Here is a 23730-nt window from a genome sequence, read left to right on the forward strand (position 1 = left end):
ACACCGCACGTGTGAAACATAAGACCCGTCCGAAAGATGGGCCCCACCACAAAGATCACCCACGTAAATGACCAACGAGTCGACCAGCGTGACAACTTGCCACACGTTCGAGACATGAAGCTCATGCAAAAGATGGTCATAGCTGAAAGGATCACCGATCTAGAAAATTGGGTGACCGTTCGTTAGGTGGGCCACTTGTGCAGGTTGGATCAGATCAGCGGCTCTCTATTCATCTTACCGTGTAGTCCGCCTGATGAGTGGACCAGCCTGATTTTTGTGGCTGAAAAGTGCAACCGTTCGCATGGATCAGATCCCTGGCGTAGGTGATCCCTATACACGTGTGGCAGTTAGGGCCCGTCATTCAGATCCAGACGGTTGAGATTGTGGACCCATTGCAGATCGCCAACGCAATCAACTGAGGGGAAAAGACCAGATACTGTACGGCTAGGATACTTCAATCTAGAGAACTTATAGTGGTCGCAGGGAGCTCCGTCATATCAACGGTTCGGATCACTGACACATGGCCCACTTAACATCAACGGAGGCGTTTCACCATCCAATGCGTGGGTCACCCGAGTTCCAACCGTTTGTACGGTGGACCCGTGCGTTTGTAATCATGGACGCCGATTGCGTCCTACCCCCGCCCGGACGGTAATCCGTCCGGGCAGGGCTCTGTGGGGCCCACCGTCATGTAAGTGTTTTATCCACGCCGTTCATTGCTTTTCTCAAATCATTTTAAGATATAATCCTAAAAATGAGGCAGATCCACGGCTCCACTGGACCACACAAAAGGAAGCTGAAGTGATAATGACACCCACCGTTGAAACATTTCTAAGGGCCACCGTGATGTTTTTTTACCATACAACCTATTCATAAGGTCATGTAGACGTGGATGAAGTAAAAACATAAATGTCAGCTTGATCCGAAACTTCCCCAGCTCCCAATAAGTTTTTAATAGTCGACGTTCAATCCCCCACTTTACGGTCCACTTAAGCCCTAGACCTGCCTCATTTTTTTAGTCCATACCTTAAAATGATTAAAATAACATGAGAAAAGCAATGAACGGCGTGGATAAAACAATTACATCATGGACGGCAATCCACGTCTATTTATAATTCTCCCATGATACCGATGGGACCATCCAAAATGTGGGAGCGGATTAGGTGTGGGCCCCATGCCTTACACGACGGTGTAGCCCTTACCCTGATGTATGTATCCTATATCCACGCCGTCCATCAGTTCTGTCATATCGTTTTAGGGCCGAAAATTAGAGATCATCCGAAACAATGATGAGTGAATGCCCAACCGTTAAAAATTTCCTGGGGCCCACCATAATGTTTATTCGCCATCCAAAAACTTCCGTGGCTCATTAATGGTCAATCACCATGGTTTACCATGACACGGTCCACCTAAAAATTAGATATACTTCATTTTTGGGCTCATGACATAAAATAATCCTGGAAAACGGATAGAATACATACATCAAGGTACGCCAGGCCGGGGCCCGCACCCAATCCGCTCGACCTCTGCCCGGATATTTTTTATTTCAGCCATCCACTAAAATGTCACCAATCTGTTATTTTGGTAATTGAAGAAAAGATTAATTTTGGTTTATTGCTGATCTGAATTGTGTCCCACAATTTGGATGGTCTAGTTTGCGTTAAATGCATCCCACGTGTACAGCTCCACAGTGCCCGAGTATCAAGCATGTCTTTCCGCCAGAGCACCAAAGTTCTTCTCAATAAGAAGGCTTGAGGATTCACTCACAACAGCCAATCTCTAACGCTAACTCGAATGAAACGATCTCAAACGTTTGATCAGTACCCCGATTAAATAGATAGACGGGATATTCGTTAAACAACAAAGGGGCCAAATCATCATCAATTTGGACCGTTGATTATGTGAGTGTCATTTGGACCATCCATGCCTCCTAAGAATCATAAAGACTGCATCATCCCAACCATCCAATCAATGTGGAAGAAAAACGGACGGTCAAATTGTCTATCTACATCCCCATCATGTGGGCCTCACCTGAGACTGACCATCATCCTCATCAGATGATTATCATCGTGATATATTCGGCCTGTCCGTTCTACTAGCTATGCGATCCATAGTATGAAACCCGAAAACTCAACTCGATTCAATGACCAACCAGTCGGGTTGACTCAACTCGACCGAGTTTTATTTTACCCAACTCGACATTTATTAAATAAAAATATTTGATTCAATGTCTAACCAGGTCAGGTTCACCCTCGTTGGTAGGGGTACAGGTTCTGGACTCCCCAAATCAAGTCTGACTCAACTAGTCTTGTCGAGTCAGAACCGAGTCAGTGTCATTAGCCAGTTTTAACATAATATTTTTATATCATTATATTTGAAAATTAAATATTATCAAAAAAATTTTAAAATAAAAATAAAAAATCAAGAAAACTTGATAACAAACGGCTCTCAATAGCAAACAGAGTGCATTTCAACACTGAGATCATAGGTTCAAGTGTTCATGTAACCGTGAAGCCTGTGTCAAAAATAAATAAATAAATAAATAAAAATCAATGTTCTTTCTGGGACTAGTAGAGCTTTCTAGTTTTGAGCTAGCAGTTCCATCAAGCTTTCAGGCATATTTAAGATGCAGCCTGGTTCAGTCCATAGGTCAAAACCAAAAAATCAACTTAGAATCAATATTCAACCAGACTCAAGTCGACTTGGTATTTAATTAAGTAAATTAAGAGGTGCTTAGGTTATGGAATAATCTTTCGTAGGAGTACCATCCGGCAAGATGGTAATGACAACTGCCTTTGACTTGTGATTGCGCATTCAACGACCGTCCCAGGTTTTTTTTTTTTAATTAAAGTACCAACCAAATCAATAAGGGAGCGTTTGGATTGTAGGTTACGTATGCCTTAAGTAGCTCATCTTGATTTCTACTTATTAAAGTGAAGTGATTAAGTAACTTTATATTGTAAAAAAAGAAAGCTAATTATAATTGATCATAAACCAATCTTATCTCAAATAAGTTACTTATTTACTGCTATAAGTAGAAAAAGTAACTTATTTGGCGGTATCCAAACGGCCCCAAGTGACTTGATTTCAGTCTTGCCAAGTCAGTACAAGGTCTTTCTGGGCAGCGAGCTTCTAAGTGACTCGGTTCGAAAGCTCACCAAGTCAAGTTTGAGTCGCCGAGTTTTAGAACTATAATTCGGTTGGGTGTGAATTTAGCCGGCTCACGAGCCATGGGTCCAACCTGATAGATATGCCAGGCCCGGTTCGGGTCTGAACACTAATGCCCACACCAAGCGCATGTGCCTCAAAGCTCGGCTCATAGAGGGCGGGACCTGAGTCAAGCCGACTTTCAACCTAGGGCCCATTTGGGTGCCACTTAAAAATGAGTTTATCTCATTTCAGTTAACAGTAATCAGGTTTTAGAGATTTTGGTAGGGATTAAAATTAATCTTCATGACCCATAATTTACATAGAGCTTTGCGAAGGCACGCGTGTGTAATGAAGCTCATTTACACACCACACATGTGCCAGCATGTGACAGGTGCAAGATCCAATCCATCCATCAGGTTGCTCTGACCTTGTAATGTTTTCCCGAAAATAAATCTGGTCTACTCAGCATGTGGACCCCAATATTGAAACCACGAGGATGGGTTAGAAAACTTCAGCCAGTTTCTAATAGCTGTACATTTGTTTGGCAAAGTGGCTCACCTGACCAGTGAATCAGTCTAATTCTTCGGGTAGCGCATCAATATATTGGGGCCTTTCTGATGGATGGATTGGATCTCAGACTTATGACATGCTGGCACGTGAGTGCACGAGCTTTACATAAAATGTGTGTGGGCTCAGCAAAGCTCATTTATATAAACTATGATCTCTAATACATAATTACTGTTAAACTAAAATTAGATGAAATCATTTTTAAGTGGCAACCAAACAGGGCCTTAAGCTTGAGAGATTCTCCAAATATTATATACAAAGCATGGGAAAAGGCTAAGGTCCCAGAAACTCTCTATTTTTTTACTGGATTTTGAGCACTGACAGCAATAATGAAGAAATTACATTGTTATGAGTACGTCAATTTGAAGCCTTCTGTAAGAGCAACCACCTTCGACGACAGCTTCTCTTGTAGCTTTGACACAGCTTGACGGATATCCTGTGATAAAGAAAAAAAATGAAACTGATTTGGTTTAATGCTAAACCAAAATCATGAAGTATTGTGTAGTGATGTATTGGCACAGTCCATACAAGTGGGTCCCATGGTCTGTTAATATGGCATGTCAACATGAATGAGGGATGCCCCAAAAATATTCCAGAAAGGAAGATCCTAACCATCCAATTTTATTTTTTTTTTGTGCACCATTGCTGCATTTCCTTCTTGATCATCTGCTTGCAAGCCACAGATTAACAGATTTCTTGGGCATCCCTATCTCCATTAGATCAACGGCCTGGATCACCAAACCATGTGCCATATCTGTACAGACTACGCACATCAAGACAGAATATGTCCTGATGCATTGGGGGTTGATAATCCTCTCAGTCCCGGATGGTTGAGAACAAATCACAGATTGATTACCTCGATCTTGTACCGGGACGAGAAATGTGTGAGTAGAACAGCTTTGTTGCGGATCCACTGAGCATGTTCCAGGATCTACAACCGTTTGACAATTACACTTGTTAGAAGAAAGAGCACAACATGCTCAGAGGGATAGTAGGCTATGAAAGCACTAATGGCATGTGTTTGGATGCACCCCGAATCATAATAAAAATAGATTCTGTCGCCGAATGGGTAGTTACCCATTCCATTGTCATTCTAGTGTGGTGGAGAAATGGGAGCTACATTATTCAAGATGTGGGTTTTTCTGTCTTCTCCGTTCCAAATCAATACCAAATGCATTCCATGTCTTGCCTGAAATGCAATTGATATTATTTTGGGCAGAAGTGAACCCCATTTGCCCCTCCATTCTACAGAACATCCAAATGTATCCTAAGGGTGCATTTCAATGTTGCGTCAAACCAAACCGCGACTCGCGCAATTCATTATAGAGGAAACGACCACAGTGACAGTGGCAGCATTGTAATTTGTAAGATGACAAAGCCCCCAACTAGAATTGCATACAGTCCAAGTTGGACGTGAAACGATGGTAACTGCAATTCGGGGACAAGTCCCTTAGTATGAATGGGATGTGGCTAGGTCCGCTTTAGTTATTGCTCTTTACTGAATTGTGCTAATACAAATTCAGTTTGTTGAGCATCCAAACACAGCCTGTTGCATAAAATTCATAAGCTCTAAAAAAATCACATGAATGTTTGGGAGAGTCCCATCCATTTGCCAGAAAGGTCAGTGATGTGCACACCTCATACAGATGCATATGACCATGCTGCCGTGCATGCTCGATTCCCAATTCTTCATCTAGGAAAGTTGCCTGTGAAAAGGTAAGCTTCAGCATAATGCTAAAAAGGAGAAATGCTTCAGTGCTCTATAAGCCATAGTGCTCCTAATAGCATCAGTTAACTTGGACGGTCCAACTGATCTATCTGAATTGTCGGTTAGGTCCAAGACACATTTCTTGGGCTGTCATGCGAGCATTGCGCTGATCAGATGATCCAATCCATCTTCGTTTTGGCCTTTTTTTCCTCGTAGCCATCCTTTTTGCAATTCATGGATGGGGTGATTATGACTGCCTAACGAACATGATTCTTTAGAATCATAAGCAACCCATGATGTGCCCTAACAAATAGATGGATTAAATTGTTGATTGGAACTATTTTATATAACGTTCTTGACCGTTCTTGTTAAAGGCCATTGGTCAAACGGTAAACATTAGTCAGAACAGTATGATAATTGCATGCTAGCCCATGAAATGTGCACTGGACCTAATGAGCAATCTAGAGCAATGGAATGGATTGCCTAAGTGTCCCAATGCAACTGGAGCACTATAACTTATAGTGCTCTGAGATCACTGGAGCATTTCTCTGCAAAAAAAAAAGGATTTCAGTAGAAAATGAACACATTGTGAAGAAATCAAGCTGATTCAAAGCAACCCATTGACCCCAAACAATCAAACTGCCGGACTAAGTTGAGAACTTCATTGAATGTGAAACGTCATACTCTTTCATGTGTTTAACCCGGGTCCCATGACAATTGTAACCGGGATGATTCACCCCACTAGATCCTCTCCTTTATACAAACTATTAGCAGTGTGTTTGGATGCACTGTTGAATTGAGATTCTCAACCAAATGAAGTGGAATGACCAAATTGTAATTACTTAGCATTCATATTTGGCTCAAATTGCAATCATGTGACTTGCAAGTTCGACTTCATAGGAACGTGACTGCAATGGTGCATTTTGAGGGCGGCTACATCATTATGAATACCAGGAAACATCATTATTTTCTTCTCATTTGCTCCTGACTAAACTAATTGTTTACATTTCAACTGGCTAGAGCATCCAAACAGTCCCAAGACACATTATTGAAGAGCAATTTGTCAGAGATCAACATCATGATTAGTAAATGTAGGATTAGACAGCACACGTGTAATAAGACTCATAGAAATTCTTGTTACTAGCATAGACCAATCAAAATTAGTAAATGGAGGAAGAAGGAAGAAAAAGAAAATGACAACGACAGCTGATATTGGTAGCAATTCTCAAAACCAATATGGCACATACACCAAAAATGAGTATAAACTCAACACGTAAAGAACCTAGAAGGAATAGTCATTTTACACATCATACTTCTCAAATACAAAAGCCCAAAATGGCTGGATGTCACATCATAACCCCCCAAAAAAAGGGCCTGTTTGTACACAGGTGAATCCCGGCATTTGAGACTTTCTTACACAAACAAAGAGATTAAAGTCAAAACATAAAACATTGTTTGCTATCTTAAAAACGTCCTGAGGAAGAGTCAGAGATGCTTTGAATAGAGGCTTTTTTTCAGATCCCTTCATTTCATATACCGAAATGAAATGGAAGGGCTCCAACACCGAATTGGATTGGGGCAGGCCCCATCCAAACAGGCCCTAATATCCTGTAGATATTTCCGGAACCTACTTACTCCTAACTAAAAGTAACTTGACCAAGATCCCACTAAATAACAAATTAAGGAACTAATTCAAGCCAACTCTGTACAAAATTGCAAACCTCTAGAATCTTCCAGAGCTTTCCTAAGATTTCAAAATCCTTCAAATTGGAACCCCATCTTGCTCTCGACCCGTCATTCCTGTGGCCCCACCATTTGCAGAATCACAGCCCTATTGCCTCATGCCATGTTCCCTTTGAAATGCAGAGCCTCTTTGGGCCTCAGGCCCTTGCATTACTGGATGTGGACCCCACATGTTCTACATCTGTTAATCTTAAGGTATTATCTAGCCATTGACCTTCTGTCATTCATCTGATTAAGTTTACCCTGTAAATCGTTTGCAGCCATTAATTTGCTCTAATGATGACAGTTTTACATCCTGTAGTCACAGATTTTAATTGAATTGGTTAGAAATTGCTTCGAACCTTCAACAGAACCCAAACATGAAATCCTGAGAAAGAAACGGATCTCCAGACCATCTGAACATCCATTCCAATCATGAATGTTTTACAGTAAGTTTTATCAAGTCATGGCATGCATATATGCCAGCTGATCATCATCCCAATGTAAAAATCCTATAAAGTAACTTCCTGAAAGTTGTAAAAAAGAAGGGGGGGAAAAGATGATATTTTTAATGCAACTGTTAGCAGATAGCCCAATATTACCTCAGTTATAAGAATCTTTGCTCTCAGGGCATCTGCATTCCGTGGCTCGAGTATAAAATCAGATGTTGTGTCGCCTGTAAAGGCCACCTCTGGAGACAATATAGTGTCTGTAATCTAACAAAGAAACTTCGCAGTCAAACTCTCAGAGAAAAACACCAGATACAGCTCTTATAAAGTATTTCCTTACAATCTTTCAGTGTATTTCCTTGCAATCTTTCAATGAATAGTAATAGGGAAATTATCAAGTGGATATGTTTGCACTATTATATAGTGCAAACAAGTTGTGTGGCCCACCATGATTTGTTGATAACATCCACTCCAACCATCCTTCACGCCATGCCTCATTTGGCCATGGGCCCAAAAACCAGGCCAGTCCATGACTCAGGTAGACCAAACAACAGGAATAGTTGATGAGGGTGCTCACCCTTGATTCTCATAGAGGACCCACTGTGTTGTGTATCCATTGATATGAAACATCTACCCAGATGATGGCACACCTCAAAACTCAGGCCATTCCAAAACTTGGCTAGGGCCCCAACAAAAATCAATGGTGGGCATCCCCCTCCAACTGTTCCTGCTCATGTAGCCCACTTGAGTCATGGCTTGCCCTGATTTTTTAGACTACGGCCAAACAAGGGCATGCAAGATGGTAGGAGTGGATGTCATCAACACATCACAGTGGACCCCATACAACTCATTTGCACTATAATGATGGTGCAAGGGCTTGCACTAGATAATATCCTATAGTAAAATCAGTCCACTTCATTGTAACGGAGTAGAAAAGGTTACAAACCTCAACACCAGAAAGCTTCAATTTCTTGATCTTGGTTCCTGGCAAATGAGCATACTGTTTCTTCAGCTTGTTTCTCACTGAGTAAATAACATATCCCTGAACAGAATCACGAACTGTGTCAAGTATTACAAAAATTGCAAATGGGTGCAAATCTGGTAAGGCAAAACATACCTGGCTTGGAATGACATGGTGCGTTTTGAAGGGTCTTACAACAAGATCATTCCGTATTTCATAGGTTTCCCCTGGGATCAGGCTCTCAAAGTCAAGTTGCAAACAACTTTTTTTATGGGAGGAAGTCATCGAGAGGGGCAATTCGAGAAATGAGAAAACATACCTACATCCAGCGCAACTAAATCAAGTTTCAGCTCTGTCTGACTCATAGCCCTCTGTATATCTAATAGCTTCTCCACATCCCCTTTGATGCATGGTGGCACAAAAACTGTAGGAGGTTTTAAGCTGTACAGGCCACGAGTTGCTAAATACATCGGAAGCCCTCCCTGCAATCAGTTGATATCAAGTTCATCGTGGTTTGTACTTCGGGTATAAGTGAACAACACTAACAAATAAGATGAAGCTCAACAAAAACACATGTGGCACCATGGAATGTAATCCGAGACATGAAGAATTGCATGGTGCTTGACCTAAGAATATGTATAGCATCGGGTATCCTCAGTTTGTACAATGGGGCCTACAGTAGGGTGACCTAGAGATCATTGACCTGATGGCCGCAAAGCTTAGGAACAATCACAACCCTTTGATTGATGGCCCATAAATAGATGGTTGAGAAAAGAAATAAGCCAAGGTCCACATTTCAACTGAAAAAAAAAAAAAAAAAAAAAGAAGGCCAAAGTTGTCAGATTGGGCCTTCCAACTGGGAGATTTTTGGCGCATGGTCTCTCAACAATGGGTCTCATTAAATGAATAGTTAAGATCATTGAAGCATGGACCTAATTGACACGTGAAAACTGAAAGCCAGAGAATACTATGAATATCCTCATTTCAAAGATCATATAATTCCAAGTTATTTGGACAAGCTGGATTGCCGTGCAACAATGCCTTGTGCATGCATATGTATGCATGGGCTTACGATATGATAGAATAATCATACCCGTCCAATTGCTAGATATCAAATAGATAGCTAAAAGTAAAATAGTTAATGGTTCAAATTCAACAAGAGAATTAGATTCATACTATCTCATCTGCTTGGTGTTGTTTTCAGGCTACGTGCCATCCACAAACAGATCAATTATTTGGACAGTCTGAATTGCCATGCAACAATTCCATGACTATGCATGTGTGTGTGTGTGCATGGCATGTATGGCTTACGAGATGATCAAATCCTAACTGTACAATTAGTAGCTACAAATAGATAGTTAAAAGTAAGACAGCCAGTGGTCCAGATTCAGCAGACAGATTAGATGGTTACTATCATCTGCTCTGTGGTTTTCAGACTGATTCGGATCCTCACTCATAAGCATGACCAGTCTGGAGCAGATTACGCTATTTCACGTACAAAGGCTCAGCCAAACCTTGTGCGCAGGAGGAAAGCAAGGGTGAAGATGCGGACGGTAGAGAAAAAGATGGACCCAAAAGAGGGCAAGTCATGATTGGGAATAGAGAGATCAGCTTGTTATTCCTAGTTGATTGTATCGACAGTGGAAATGCTGTCACTAGAACGGACCACACGAGTTCCATCCACAATCTGGTCAGTTATTTGGACTGTATGGATTGCTGTGTAATAATACCATAAGCACGTATATATAGGCTTATGATGCGATCGAACAATCCCAACCGTGCAATGGCTAGCTACCAATAGATAGTTAAAAGTGAAATACACAGCAGTCCAAGCTCAACAGACAGAATAGATCATTACTAGCTTACTATCATCTGCTCAGTGTGGTTTTTCGGGCAACACCCATCCACAATGGAGGCAGATTGGGTGGCCACTCTAACGCCGCCCGGCTAGGTGGTGTTGGACATTGTGGGGCCCACATTGATGTATGTGCTTTATCCACTGTCCATCCATTTTCCCAGCTCATTTTAGGGCACAAGCCCATAAAATCAAGCAGATAGAAAGCTCAAGTGGGCCACACCACAGGAAACGGTGGCGATTGAATGCCGAAAACTTCTTGGGGGACAGAAAAATTGTTTTTTCCCTTCATCCAGGTCTGTGTGACCTTATCAACAGGTTGGATGGCAAATAAACAATACAGAAGGCCCTATGAAGGTTTAAACAGCGGGTGCCATTATCCCCACTGTTTCCTGTGGTTGGATCTGCTTCATTTTTTTGCCCATGCCCAAAAATGAGCTGGCAAAACAGATGGACCGCATGGATATAAAACACATGCATCATCACGGTGGGCCCCACAGCACCCAACACCACCTAGCTGGGTGGTGTTGGGGTCACCACCCAATCCGCTTCCATCCACAATTGGGACAGTTATTTGGACGGTCCGGATTGTCGTGCAACAATGCCATGAGTATGCGTGTAGGTATGTGTGCGTGTGTGGGCTTACGAGATGATCGAACAATCCTAACCATACAATTGGTAGCTCCCAACTGGACAGAAAGTAAAACAATCAACGGTCCAAATTTCAACAGAAAATAAAATAGATGCTTCCTCTCATCTGCTCATTTTGGTTTCCAGGCAACGTTCTATCCACAATCAGGACAGTTATTTGGACGGTCTGGATTGCATGTATGTATGTATGTGAGTGTTTACAGACTTACAATGTGATCGAGATGGGCGTGGGTGATGAAGAGGAAGTCCTGATGGACGGCCCTAGAGGGGCACCTTCCGATATCGAAGGCGGCGTTGAGGCTGGGGATGATGACGCACGTCTCATGGCCGCCGATTGAGAGCCCTTCGATCAGGTAGCCTTCGACGTCGACGCCCCTTCGGTTAATCTCCGCCCTTGCTTTCCTGTACGACTCCTCTTCCTCAATGGCTCGATCGATGGCCGTCAGGAATCCCGACTTCTTCAGAGCCGACACGCTGCCGCTGCTGCTGCTGCGACGGATGGAGAGATTCCGTCCGTCGCGTTGGATGGAAGGAGATGGAGGGAGGAGAAAAGGAGGGAAATGGGAGCGAGGAGAATTGGAGAGAGATGTCTGCATTTTCTTTCTGGAATTTGGAATTTGGCTTGAGAGAGTGGAACCTGGGAGTGTTTATATGAACGGTACCTTACTGAAGTGGGACCCACTTGATGAATTTATGACATCCAAGCCGTTCCTCGGATGGGTGAACTCAATCCATCCTTTTTATTCACTAATAGATTGGATTCAAAACTCAGATGGGCCACATCGGATGGAAAAAGTTAAGAGCGGACGCCTGCCGTTGATTTGATTAGGGGCCCACCGTGTAGTTTTTCTAAAATCCAGGCCATTCAGACCATTCATCTCGCCTGGATGAAAGTTGAGAAGAAAAATTGGGAAGTGTTGCATTTTAGGTGGCTTCCGTGCAAACCAAGGGGTGGGAGATCCCTCCTCTCGGAAGCGGATTGGGTGGTGCCTCCAACACCACCTATATCCCTCCTTGGGTCCCACTATGATGTATGTGTATTATCCACATCGTCCATCCGTTTTGGAAGCTCATTTTAGGGCATCAGCACAAAACTGAAGCATATCCAGAGTTCTGGTTAACCCCACCACGAGAAACAGCGGGGGATTGAACGCCTATGGTTGGATCGAGCTGGGTTAGATTAAGGGTCAACCAGAGCCGGACCTGACCTCGGATGGCCCAGCGTGCAACCTGGCCCACCATCCGTTTCGCCAACTCTTTTAAATTAATGTACATGTGATACCAAATAATTATAATAATCCAATTGAAATATATTAGAATTACACATGTGCCAAGCTACTTCGAAAAGCTCATCAAGCATGGTGTGCTTGACCCATGATTCGAAGGGAGCAAGCTTCATATAACGCAGATATTTTGGAAACGAGCTGAGGTTGGGTAGAGTGGAGCTTTACTCCGCTCTCCGCTCGACTCGAAGTTCGATTTCAAGCTTAATTAGCTCAAGCTTGAATAGGCTTGAATATAACTTGAATATAATATCTCTGTAAAATAAAAAATTATTAATAATAATAATTTAAAAAAAAAAAAAAAAAACCAAAGGCTCTACCCGATCCATCCATTTCTTTATCTTTATCTTTACAAAATCAACCATTTGTGCCCATCTGATCTCCTCTCTCTCTCCTTCTCCTCCCCACTTGCCCGAGCTTGACTGAGCGACTCAGCTGCACGACCCGCACCAACTAGGCTCTTTTTCTCAACAGCAATGTGTCTCTAAATCTAATATTTGCTCTCTTTTTTTTTTACATAGATATATTTATTTTACAAATTAAAAGATTTAGGGGTCAAGTCAGGATTGGGAACTCGAATGATAAGCTTAAAAGCAAACTTGAGCTCGATGTAGAGGGGAGTGCAAACGAGTCAAGACAAGCTCCACTTGTAAGCTCGAGATAGCACAGACGAGTCAAGCCAAGCTTGGCCCACCTCAGTTCAACTCGGCTAACCTCAATTCAACTCGGCTAAATGTACATCCCCAAAATATATATTTTGACAAAAAATAATGAAGTTTTGAGCCTTTGGTAGGGCCATAACGCAAGGATCCCAAACGAGCAACTTGTCAATGTTTTTCAATCATCCATCCATTTAGATGGTCAACCTTTTCACGATTTGTATCATTCTATTAGTGTGATTTTAGTAATGCAGCTAATGATTGGATTGTTTTGACATAGCACATGAATGGCGGATATGTGCACAACGACACCTTTATTTAGTCGTGTGACTCTTAGAGGATGGCCAAAAGGCATTTCACCCCATTTACTTCCAAATCCCTCATCCGAAAGAGAATTTTATTTATAGGGCTCATTCGGAAGTTTGTAACTGGAAGTAAATGGGAAATGGAGTTGAAGTGAATTGGGAGTAAATGACTTGCATGGTTGTGTTTGGTGGTGTGAATAAATGAAATGCATTCAAAATTCAAATCTTCTGTTTGAATGGGAGTGAGTGGGAGGAATTAAAATGCATTTTAATTTGTTAATATATTAGCATGAAGTAGGTCTCTATTCATGACTTAGTGGTATAAGCTATGTGTTTCAACTCTGAGGTCATGAGTTCGAAAACCCACGTGATGTAAGAGTGTGGGGGGTGTAAGAGTGTGTGTATTAACCTTTAAGAAAAGAAAAAAAAAACATGATAACCCCAAATCAACTTTAATATCCTGAATTAGCGTACATTTGTGATGTTTAATGTGGTGATTGAAATAAGCTCATTAAAGTATACACTTCAACAAAAAATATGGATATTTTTAACCATAAATATGATGATCACAAACAATCAATTACTGGCATTTTTTACTGTTCATATGGATGGCTAACCTTTTAACCGTTTGGATCACTATATTAGTGTAATTTTATTAATGTAGTTGATAATTAGTTTGTTTATGAGTATTGTCAATATCTTTATCTTTACAAAATTAACCATTTGCACCCATCTGATCTCCTCTCTCTCTCCTTCTCCTCCCCACTTGCCCGAGCTCGACTGAGCGACTCAGTTGCACGACCTGCACCAACCAGGCTCTTTTTCTCAACAGCAATGTGTCTCTAAATCTAATATTTGCTCTCTTTTTTTGTTTTACATAGATATGTTTATTTTACAAATTAAAAGATTTAGGGGTCAAGTCAGGATTGGGAACTCGAATGATAAGCTTAAAGGCAAACTTGAGCTCGATGTAGAGGGGAGTGCAAACGAGTCAAGACAAGCTCCAATTGTAAGCTCGAGATAGCACAGACGAGTCAAGCCAAGCTTGGCCCACCTCGATTCAACTCGGCTAAATGTACATCCCCAAAATATATATTTTGACAAAAAATAATGAAGTTTTGAGCCTTTGGTGGGGCCATAACGTAAGGATCCCAAACGAGCAACTTGTCAATGTTTTTCAATCATCCATCCATTTAGATGCCCAACCTTTTCACGGTTTGTATCATTCTATTAGTGTGATTTTAGTAATACAACTAATGATTGGATTGTTTTGACATAACACATGAATGGCGGATATGTGCACAACAACACCTTTATTTACTCGTGTGACTCTTAGAGGAAGCCCAAAAGGCATTTCACCCCATTTACTTCCAAATCCCTCATCCGAAAGAGAATTTTATTTACAGGGCTCATTCAGGAGTTTTTAAGTGGAAGTAAATGGAAAATGGAGTTGAAGTGAATTGGGAGTAAATGACTTGCATGGTCGTGTTTGGTGCGAGTAAATGAAATGCATTCAAAATTCAAATCTTCTGTTTGAATGGGAGTGAGTGGGAGGAATTAGAATGCATTTTAATTTGTTAATATATTAACATGAAGTAGGTCTTTACTCATGACTTAGTGGTATAAGCCATGTGTTTCAACTCTAAGGTCATGAGTTCGAGAACCCACGTGGTGTAAGAGTGTGGGGGGTGTAAGAGTGTGTGTATTAACCTTTAAGAAAAAAAAAAAAAAAACAACAACGTGATAACCCCAAATCAACTTTAATATCCTAAATTAGCATACACTTGTGATGTTTAATGTGGTGATTGAAATAGGCCCATTAAAGTATATGCTTCAACAAAAAGTATGGATATTTTTAACCATAAATATGATGATCACAAACAATAAATTACTGGCATTTTTTACTGTCCATACGGATGGCTAACCTTTTGACCATTTGGATCACTCTATTAGTGTAATTTTATTGATGTTGTTGATAATTAGTTTGTTTATGAGTATTGTCAATATCTTTATCTTTACAAAATCAACCATTTGCGCCCATCTGATCTCCTCTCTCTCTCCTTCTCCTCCCCACTTGCCTGAGCTCGACTAAGCGACTCAGTTGCACGACCCGCACCAACCAGGCTCTTTTTCTCAACAGCAATGTGTCTCTAAATATAATATTTGCTCTCTTTTTTTTTTACATAGATATGTTTATTTTACAAATTGAAAGATTTAGGGGTCAAGTCAGGATTGGGAACTCGAATGATAAGCTTAAAGGCAAACTTGAGCTCGATGTAGAGGGGAGTGCAAACGAGTCAAGACAAGCTCCAATTGTAAGCTCGAGATAGCACAGACGAGTCAAGCCAAGCTTGGCCCACCTCAGTTCAACTCGGCTAACCTCAATTCAACTCGGCTAAATGTACATCCCCAAAATATATATTTTGACAAAAAATAATGAAGTTTTGAGCCTTTGGTGGGGCCATAATGCAAGGATCCCAAACGAGCAACTTGTCAATGTTTTTCAATCATCCATCCATTAGATGGTCAACCTTTTCACGGTTTGTATCATTCTATTAGTGTGATTTTAGTAATGCAGCTAATGATTGGATTGTTTTGACATAGCACATGAATGGCGGATATGTGCACAACGACACCTTTATTTAGTCGTGTGACTCTTAGAGGATGCCCAAAAGGCATTTCACCCCATTTACTTCCAAATCCCTCATCCGAAAGAGAATTTTATTTACAGGGCTCATTTGGAAGTTTGTAACTGGAAGTAAATGGGAAATGGAGTTGAAGTGAATTGGGAGTAAATGACTTGCATGGTTGTGTTTGGTGGTGCGAATAAATGAAATGCATTCAAAATTCAAATCTTCTGTTTGAATGGGAGTGAGTGGGAGGAATTAAAATGCATTTTAATTTATTAATATATTAGCATGAAGTAGGTCTCTATTCATGACTTAGTGGTATAAGCTATGTGTTTCAACTATGAGGTCATGAGTTCGAGAACCCACGTGGTGTAAGAGTGTGGGGGGTGTAAGAGTGTGTGTATTAACCTTTAAGAAAAGAAAAAAAAAAAACATAATAACCCCAAATCAACTTTAATATCCTGAATTAGCGTACATTTGTGATGTTTAATGTGGTGATTGAAATAAGCTCATTAAAGTATACACTTCAACAAAAAATATGGATATTTTTAACCATAAATATGATAATCACAAACAATCAATTACTGGCATTTTTTACTGTTCATATGGATGGCTAACCTTTTAACCGTTTGGATCACTCTATTAGTGTAATTTTATTAATGTAGTTGATAATTAGTTTGTTTATGAGTATTGTCAATATGCCACATGTATAGTTGACAAGTGTATAGTAACACTTTTGTTTACTCATGCGACTCTCTTATAGAGCTTAAAAAGTCATTTCACCCCCATTTAATTTTAAATCCGCTCACATGGAGAGGATTTCAATTATATGCATATTTACCTTCATTTTTTTTTCCCATTTCCACACACTTACACACATCCAAACATGTCTCAAGTGCCTCTTGCCTCCATTTACTCTCAACTCCACCCATTTACCTCCATTTACTCTCAAGTCTCCATCCAAACGACTCCACATCTCATTTCATTTATATGCATTTGCTCCCATCCAAACACACCCCATAGGCCATTTACCTACATTTACTCACATCCAAGTGACCCAATGTTTTCTAACTCTAATCCAACTCAAAAACACCCTGATGACCCGACCTAACGCAGTCTATAAAGGATGAAGATAGGCAGCATTCCATTCGAATTGGTTATATTGACAAGAGCCTAATGCCTTCTTTTTTTATCATATTTATATAATTCTTAGAGTAATTAGAGAAAAATTACCTCCATATCTACTTTGCCATATGTACGAAGTGCACGTAATCATTTAAGCCACTAAGTAACCGTGGCCTATTATTCATTGTCATATGTATAAAAACAATTACAACCACTTTTGTGAAGTAATGTGGTTATGGAATAATTCCGCCACAGTTTTTTAAATGCTTGATTACTAGATAATTATTTAAGCAGTTAAGCCATTAAACGGTCGTGCCCTTTTATACTCTACCACATGTAAATGACGGTTACCGTGGGTTAGCCATTGGCCTCTCATATCTCACTGCATGTAAATAGTAGTTGTTGCCTCGTATCGTTTCAATCGTGTGACATGTGTCTCATTACCATAGCCATCTTAACTCGATTTTTATCCTATTCCCAACTATTCTCATTCCTCCAATCATTATAGCTATAGGTTGTTGGTTGTTAGTTGACTATTGGCCATTTTTTATCGTTATTTCAGACGATTCTATCATTGTTTCGGTCATTTATACTATGATCGCACTTATGTCATAAAGAATAAACGATGTATTGTTGCTACATGACATATCCTAAGTCATATGATTTGACTATGTTGGATCGGGTGTAAAATAAATATAGTCTATTTGATTGATTATCTCTATCGTGGACGAGGAGTGGATTGAATATCTCTTACGCTAAATAATCACAACCATCAAGTAACTTATTATATTGGCTGCATTTAGACCATTTTGCTATATTTTTAACTATTGGATGCTCTTCCATTTATGACCCATGATGAAAAATGTTATACAAATGATTCAAATTTTTGTATAGTAGACTATGAAGGTATTAGCACTTAAAGATGGAATGTATCATTTATGACACATTACTATATATATAATGTTATTCAAAGTCTGGTGTGTATCATAACATAGATAACCAAATCAATATTTTTATATGGAAAAAGTCATCTTTAATTGTAAAAAAGGCAAGTACTTGCACTTTTTGAATTTGAATAAGTTATTTTCCCCCGATGTGTGGTCAATCTAATTGTCGTGCATGACGCCTTACATCCCATGAGTGCGGTTGACTGTGGAGAATCCATGGGCCAACTGAAACTTGTCGTGTAAGTCACTGTCAACCATGAAATTTCATGGTCGACTGTGACTCACTGCGATAATTCATAGTCGACCGTGGTGCGACCATTGGTTTTGTGGGATTTGCGCAAATATGGGTATTTAAGTTCGGTTTAGATAAGGGCTTCGATCATATGAGCATTTTCTTTAAAGGGGCAATGGTTTTGTTAAGAGAAAAGTTTATTTACACTTATAAGGGCCTGATAAATGATTTTTCTCAAGATATTTATGGTCTCCTAAAGGTTTGCATCACAAGGGAAGATCAAAACAATCTGCAATCTAATAAGGTGAGTGATGCACTATAAGGCTTTGATTATAGTAGAAATTTTTGTCGCTTTATGCCATGACTTTTTCCCACAAGAGTTTTCCATGTTAAAATATAGTGTGTTGTGGCTGGTTGTGTTTTATTTGGTTATCTATTTTATTATATTTTTCTATATTCATTTATCATATTTATTAAAATCGCACAAAATAGCAGTGGTGTTAGATATTAATTTCTAATAACTATGATTTGATCCAGGTTTATTATGGGTCAGGTTTACATTGTCATGGTGTGTTATAGAGACGGTTTAATCCAACAATGGTATCAGAGCGTCGAGTTTGACATTTGGGATTCAATAAAGTCGTCAGGATCAAAAATTGACATATGTAATTATGATAGGAATAACAATTATAGTTCATGGCAGCTGAAGGTCAATGATATTCTACTTTCACAAGGGTTGAGCAAGACATTGTTATAAATAAAGCCTAAGAATATGCCAGATGATGATTGGAACGATCTCGAGGAGAAATCTATGAGCACCATCCGTTTCTGTCTCTCGTGTAAGGCTATGTATAATGTTCTTAATGAGGAATCTTCCTTTGAGACATGGAATAAGGTAGAAGACCTATATATGTTGAAGTCCCTAACAAATAAGTTATTTGTGAATAAATGAATTTTAAAAGCTAAAAAAAAATTTGATATATTTGGGGGTTTTAAATATGAACCATTCCAAGTTCATCGCATCTACCGATGTATTAAAGGTCACCATAGGTGTAATGGTGTTAATAAAGGGACATAAAATTGAAAAATTGTATAAGTTGGTTGGAGCACAGTTATGGTTAGGTTGCTATCACCCCACACGCATAATTCCGCACAAATGATATAAATTTGTGGCATATGTAATTAGGGCATATGAGTGATAAGGGCATGATGGAACTCCAAATTTTTTTAAATGTTAAAGGAAATTAAGACATGAAGGTGAATTTTTATGAGTAGTACAGGGTAATGTTCAAGACTGCTACACACATTAGCAGCGGGGTGCTCGACTATATTCATTTTGATGTTCGGGGGCCACTGACAGTATTGTCTACGGGAGGGGCATGATACTACACAACCGTCATAAACGATTACTCGAGAAAGTTTTGGGTCTACTTCATGAAGCACAAGTCTGAGGTGTTCGTCGGGTTCATGCAATGGAACGTGGAAGTAGATGAGTAAACCAGGAGACATGTAAAAGTATATCAGGTCAGACAATTACATGAAGTACAGAATAACGAAATTCATAAAATTCTAGAAACATGAATGCATCACAGGATACTTCTCAATTCCAAGAACCCCACAACGGAATAGGGTAGTAGAGAGGATGAATAAAATTATGTCAGAGACGGCAAGAAGTACGCGGCTGCATGCGAATATGCCTAAAAACTTATGGGCTGAAGCAATAAATATGACATGAGACACAGTAAATTGGTCATCATCTATAACGCTAGACTCCAAGGTTGCAGAGGAAGTCTAGACATGCAATGACATTGATTACTCATGATTGAGAAATTTCGAGTTGCTAGCACATGTTCACGTGTAGTGTGGACAGAGGTTGAAGTTGGAGCCAAAGGTTAAAAAGTTCATCTTTGCCAAGCAAAAAAAATTGTGTTGATGGTTAAAAGCTTTGAGATCTATTTTCACGTGAGGTGATTATTAGCAAAGATGTCATCTTCGATGGGACGTCAATGGTAAAGGCCAACAAGGATGCTGCAACAGGTTAGTCAGATACACATGGTAATATCGAGAGATTGTCGATGCAGGTTGAGCCAGTTGAGCATATGATTGAATGTGAGAATTAATAGGAGCAAGAAACTAAGCAAAATAATCAGTAGGATATTCAGGAAAGTATATTTAGGAATATGGAGAAAAGAAACATTAGAAATCGGGTTCGGTATGGGTTTGAGGACATTGTATATTTTGTATTGTTCATGACGAATGGAAATTCATCCACATTTCAAGAGGTAAATTTTGAAAATGATGGAGACATGTGCATGCCAACCATGACAGATGAAATATAATATTTATATAGGAATCATACATGGGAGTTGGTTAAACTTTTTAAGTGTCAATGGGCTATAGGGTGTAAATGGGTCTACAGGAAGAAAGAAGCATTAACATAAAAAAGGTGGGTGAAAAGTACAAGGCAAGGCTTTTAGTGAAGGGGTACTCATATAGGGAATGTGTGAATTACAATGAAGTTTTTCTTTCCGGTCATGAAACATACCTCAATAAGAGTGTAATTGGCCCATGATAACGAAATCCAAATTGAAATTGGAACAACTCGATGTGAAAACAACATTCCTTTATGAGAACTTAAAAGAAGTCATCTACATGAGGAAGCCTAAAGGTTTTTAGGAGCTTGTTAATGAAGGTCACACATGTAGGCTGAAGAAGTCACTATATAGGCTTAAGCAATCACTGAGGCAGCGGTACAAAGCGGTTCGATTCCTGCTTAGTGAATATTAGGTGTAATAGGTGTGAGTATGATTGCTGCGTATATTACAAGATACTTGAGGATTAGTCTTACATTCTATTGATACTTTATGTATATGATATGCTGATTGCTATGAAGGACGGGGCGGATATACACTTACTTAAGTCTCTATTAAGCAAGATGTTTGACATAAATAATCTAAGTGCTGCAAAGAAAATCTAAGGCATAGAGATAAGTAAAGACAGATAATATGGGAAGCCATTGCTTCCTCGAAAGGGTTATATACAGAAGGTGTTGGAGAGGTTTTATATGTAAAGTACTAAGCAAATTAACACACGTTTACTCAATCACTTCAAGTTGTTAGTCAAGTCATGTTCAAGTTTAAAAATGTCACGGGTATTATACACGAGTGTAATGGGGAGTTTGATGTATGCAATGGATTGCACGAGGCCGAATATTTTACAAGCAGTTAGTGTGGTTAGCAGTTATATGACAAATCTAATGAATGAACATTGGAATGCTATTAGGGCCCGTTTGGACGAGCGGATTGAAGTGTAGTGGATGGGATCCGATTGGATTGCACAGATAACTGTGCAATTAATGTGTTATCAGTGGATTGTCTGCAGTCCCATTGTAAAGATAAATCCAGCGTCTGTTTAGGTGGCCTGTTTGGGAAGGGTCATCCATCCAGGGATTCATTTCAGTTGTCCTATTTGGACAGGCATGGAATCATGGAATTAAATGCAATTCCAATTACTGCGTACGAATGACATGTTTGGGAAGCCTGCGTTAGGTGGGGCAGGATTAAAGCACGCTTAATTGCATATGGGCGCGGAATGAAGACTGTGTAAGTAGCCAAAGCGCTACTGACGTGGCGTCACCAATCTCTGTGGACCCCACCATGATGCATGTGTTGTATCCATACTGTCCAACCAATTTTAGAGATCGTTTTATGGCTTCTCAAAGAGATTAAGATAGATCCAAATTTCAAGTAGACCTACTACATAAAACCGCTTGAGCCGTAACACCAACCGTTGAAACATTTACAGGGCCCACAATCATGTATTTTTGAGATCCATCCTATTCAATTGTGAACATAGAGATAGATGAAGTGAAAACAAAAATACTAGCTTTTAAAGGAAACTATTGTGGCCCCTATAAGAAGTTTTCAAATGGATGTCACTGTCCTCAGCCCATTTTCCCCTGTGGGGTCCACTTGAAATTTAGATCTATCTTAATCTCTTTGAAAAGCCATAAAACGATCTATATAAATGGTTGAACGGTATGGATACAACACATGCATCATGGTCGGGTCCACATAGATTGGTGACGCCATGTCAGTAGCGATTTGGTTACTGACCTTGTCAGTCTTCATTCCGCACCCACACCATCCGTGATATAGGTTTTCAATGGATTGGTTACTCCATTTGACACCGTCCAATGAACGATGGCGGGTGCTCTATGGGGCCCATCATGATGTATATTTTTTTCATCCATTGTGGCCATCTATATTTACAGATCATTTGCTGGTATGATACCAAAAAATGAAGTATATCCCAGACACATTCATACCAGATTCTAGTATATAGTGTTGTTTGAGCATCCATCATTAGAAACATTTTGCTACAGATTGAACCCAAGGTCAATGACCACAAAAAACACAAATATCCAACAAAAATATCTTCGAAGTTCCAACACCAATACTATCTAAAATTTTAAAATTATAAACAACGCAAAGAAAATAACCAACACGCCAACCAAAATGGCAACGACTCTCTCACCATCCGATAGGGCAAGATCATCAGTTGACGTGGACTTCTCCACCACTTCCTTGTTGGTCTAGGATACCTGCCAGATAAATGAGGTTGTAGCGTCATGGATGTCCATCGTCGTAGATGTAGCGGCAACCTCAACATATGGAGACTCCGTGAGAGGTTTAGACGATTGACTTGCCTTATCGAAATAATTTTTTCAGCAAGCCACAACCTCATTCCAATTCCGAAAGGCTCAGTGTCTGCCCCCACTGAAGCCCTCCACCTATACTCGAGCATCATCCCATGTGACATATATTCCCGGATAATGTCCAACGAGCAAAACATAGTACTTATCTTTACCCATCTGCAATGATATGCGGGGATTAAGAACTACATATATGAAAATCAGATTAGGATTGCGAAATGATGCATAGCGTTCAGAAGGAATCCAACTATCCCTTACTAATCCTTTACAAGGTTATAAAACTTATATATACGTACCCTTCCTTTGGTAAATCAAGTGTGTGGTCCGTTCCTTCTTTCATAACATTATGTAAGCATGTGAGTATATATACCGAAGATGTTAACAAACATGTTTAGTTAAAGACCACATCAGTCACATACGGTATACAATACGCATATATAGATGTACATCAACATCAAAAAATTATCCAAACAAAAATAAACAACATCACAACAATATAAGTGATTACATGCCCAAATAAAGAAAAAACCATAAGAAAAGCAGTGACCAGACCCTATCAGATAGATCTAACACCTCCATCACCAAAGTGATCACGAAATGTTTTCTTTAATCACTCCATTCGATACTCGGGTCGGAGACTGACAAAGAACGACGCTAGTGACTTGTCATTACTTAGGATCCGACCAACTTCAAGAAATTCAGAGCTGGACAGGCCTTTCACCTCTTCTAGCACAGCAAGTACCTTGCTTGTACGATTGACCTCTTTGCCAAG

The 23730-nt window shown here is 39.9% G+C and overlaps 1 protein-coding gene across 1 annotated transcript; it reads right to left on the reverse strand.

Moving 5' to 3' along the window:
• Window positions 1–3875: 3875 nt before the first annotated feature.
• Window positions 3876–11733, reverse strand: LOC131219578 (tRNase Z TRZ2, chloroplastic-like). Its single transcript, XM_058214802.1, has 8 exons — window positions 11273–11733; window positions 8877–9039; window positions 8714–8784; window positions 8543–8638; window positions 7750–7863; window positions 5355–5423; window positions 4574–4648; window positions 3876–4153 (listed from the first exon to the last, which is right to left on the reverse strand). The coding sequence occupies exons 1-8, from the start codon at window positions 11657–11659 to the stop codon at window positions 4064–4066; spliced, it is 1065 nt and encodes a 354-aa protein (XP_058070785.1). The 5' UTR covers window positions 11660–11733; the 3' UTR covers window positions 3876–4063.
• Window positions 11734–23730: the final 11997 nt, after the last annotated feature.

The sequence above is a fragment of the Magnolia sinica genome, chromosome 11, assembly GCF_029962835.1.
Source record: "Magnolia sinica isolate HGM2019 chromosome 11, MsV1, whole genome shotgun sequence".
Taxonomy (NCBI): Eukaryota; Viridiplantae; Streptophyta; class Magnoliopsida; order Magnoliales; family Magnoliaceae; genus Magnolia; species Magnolia sinica.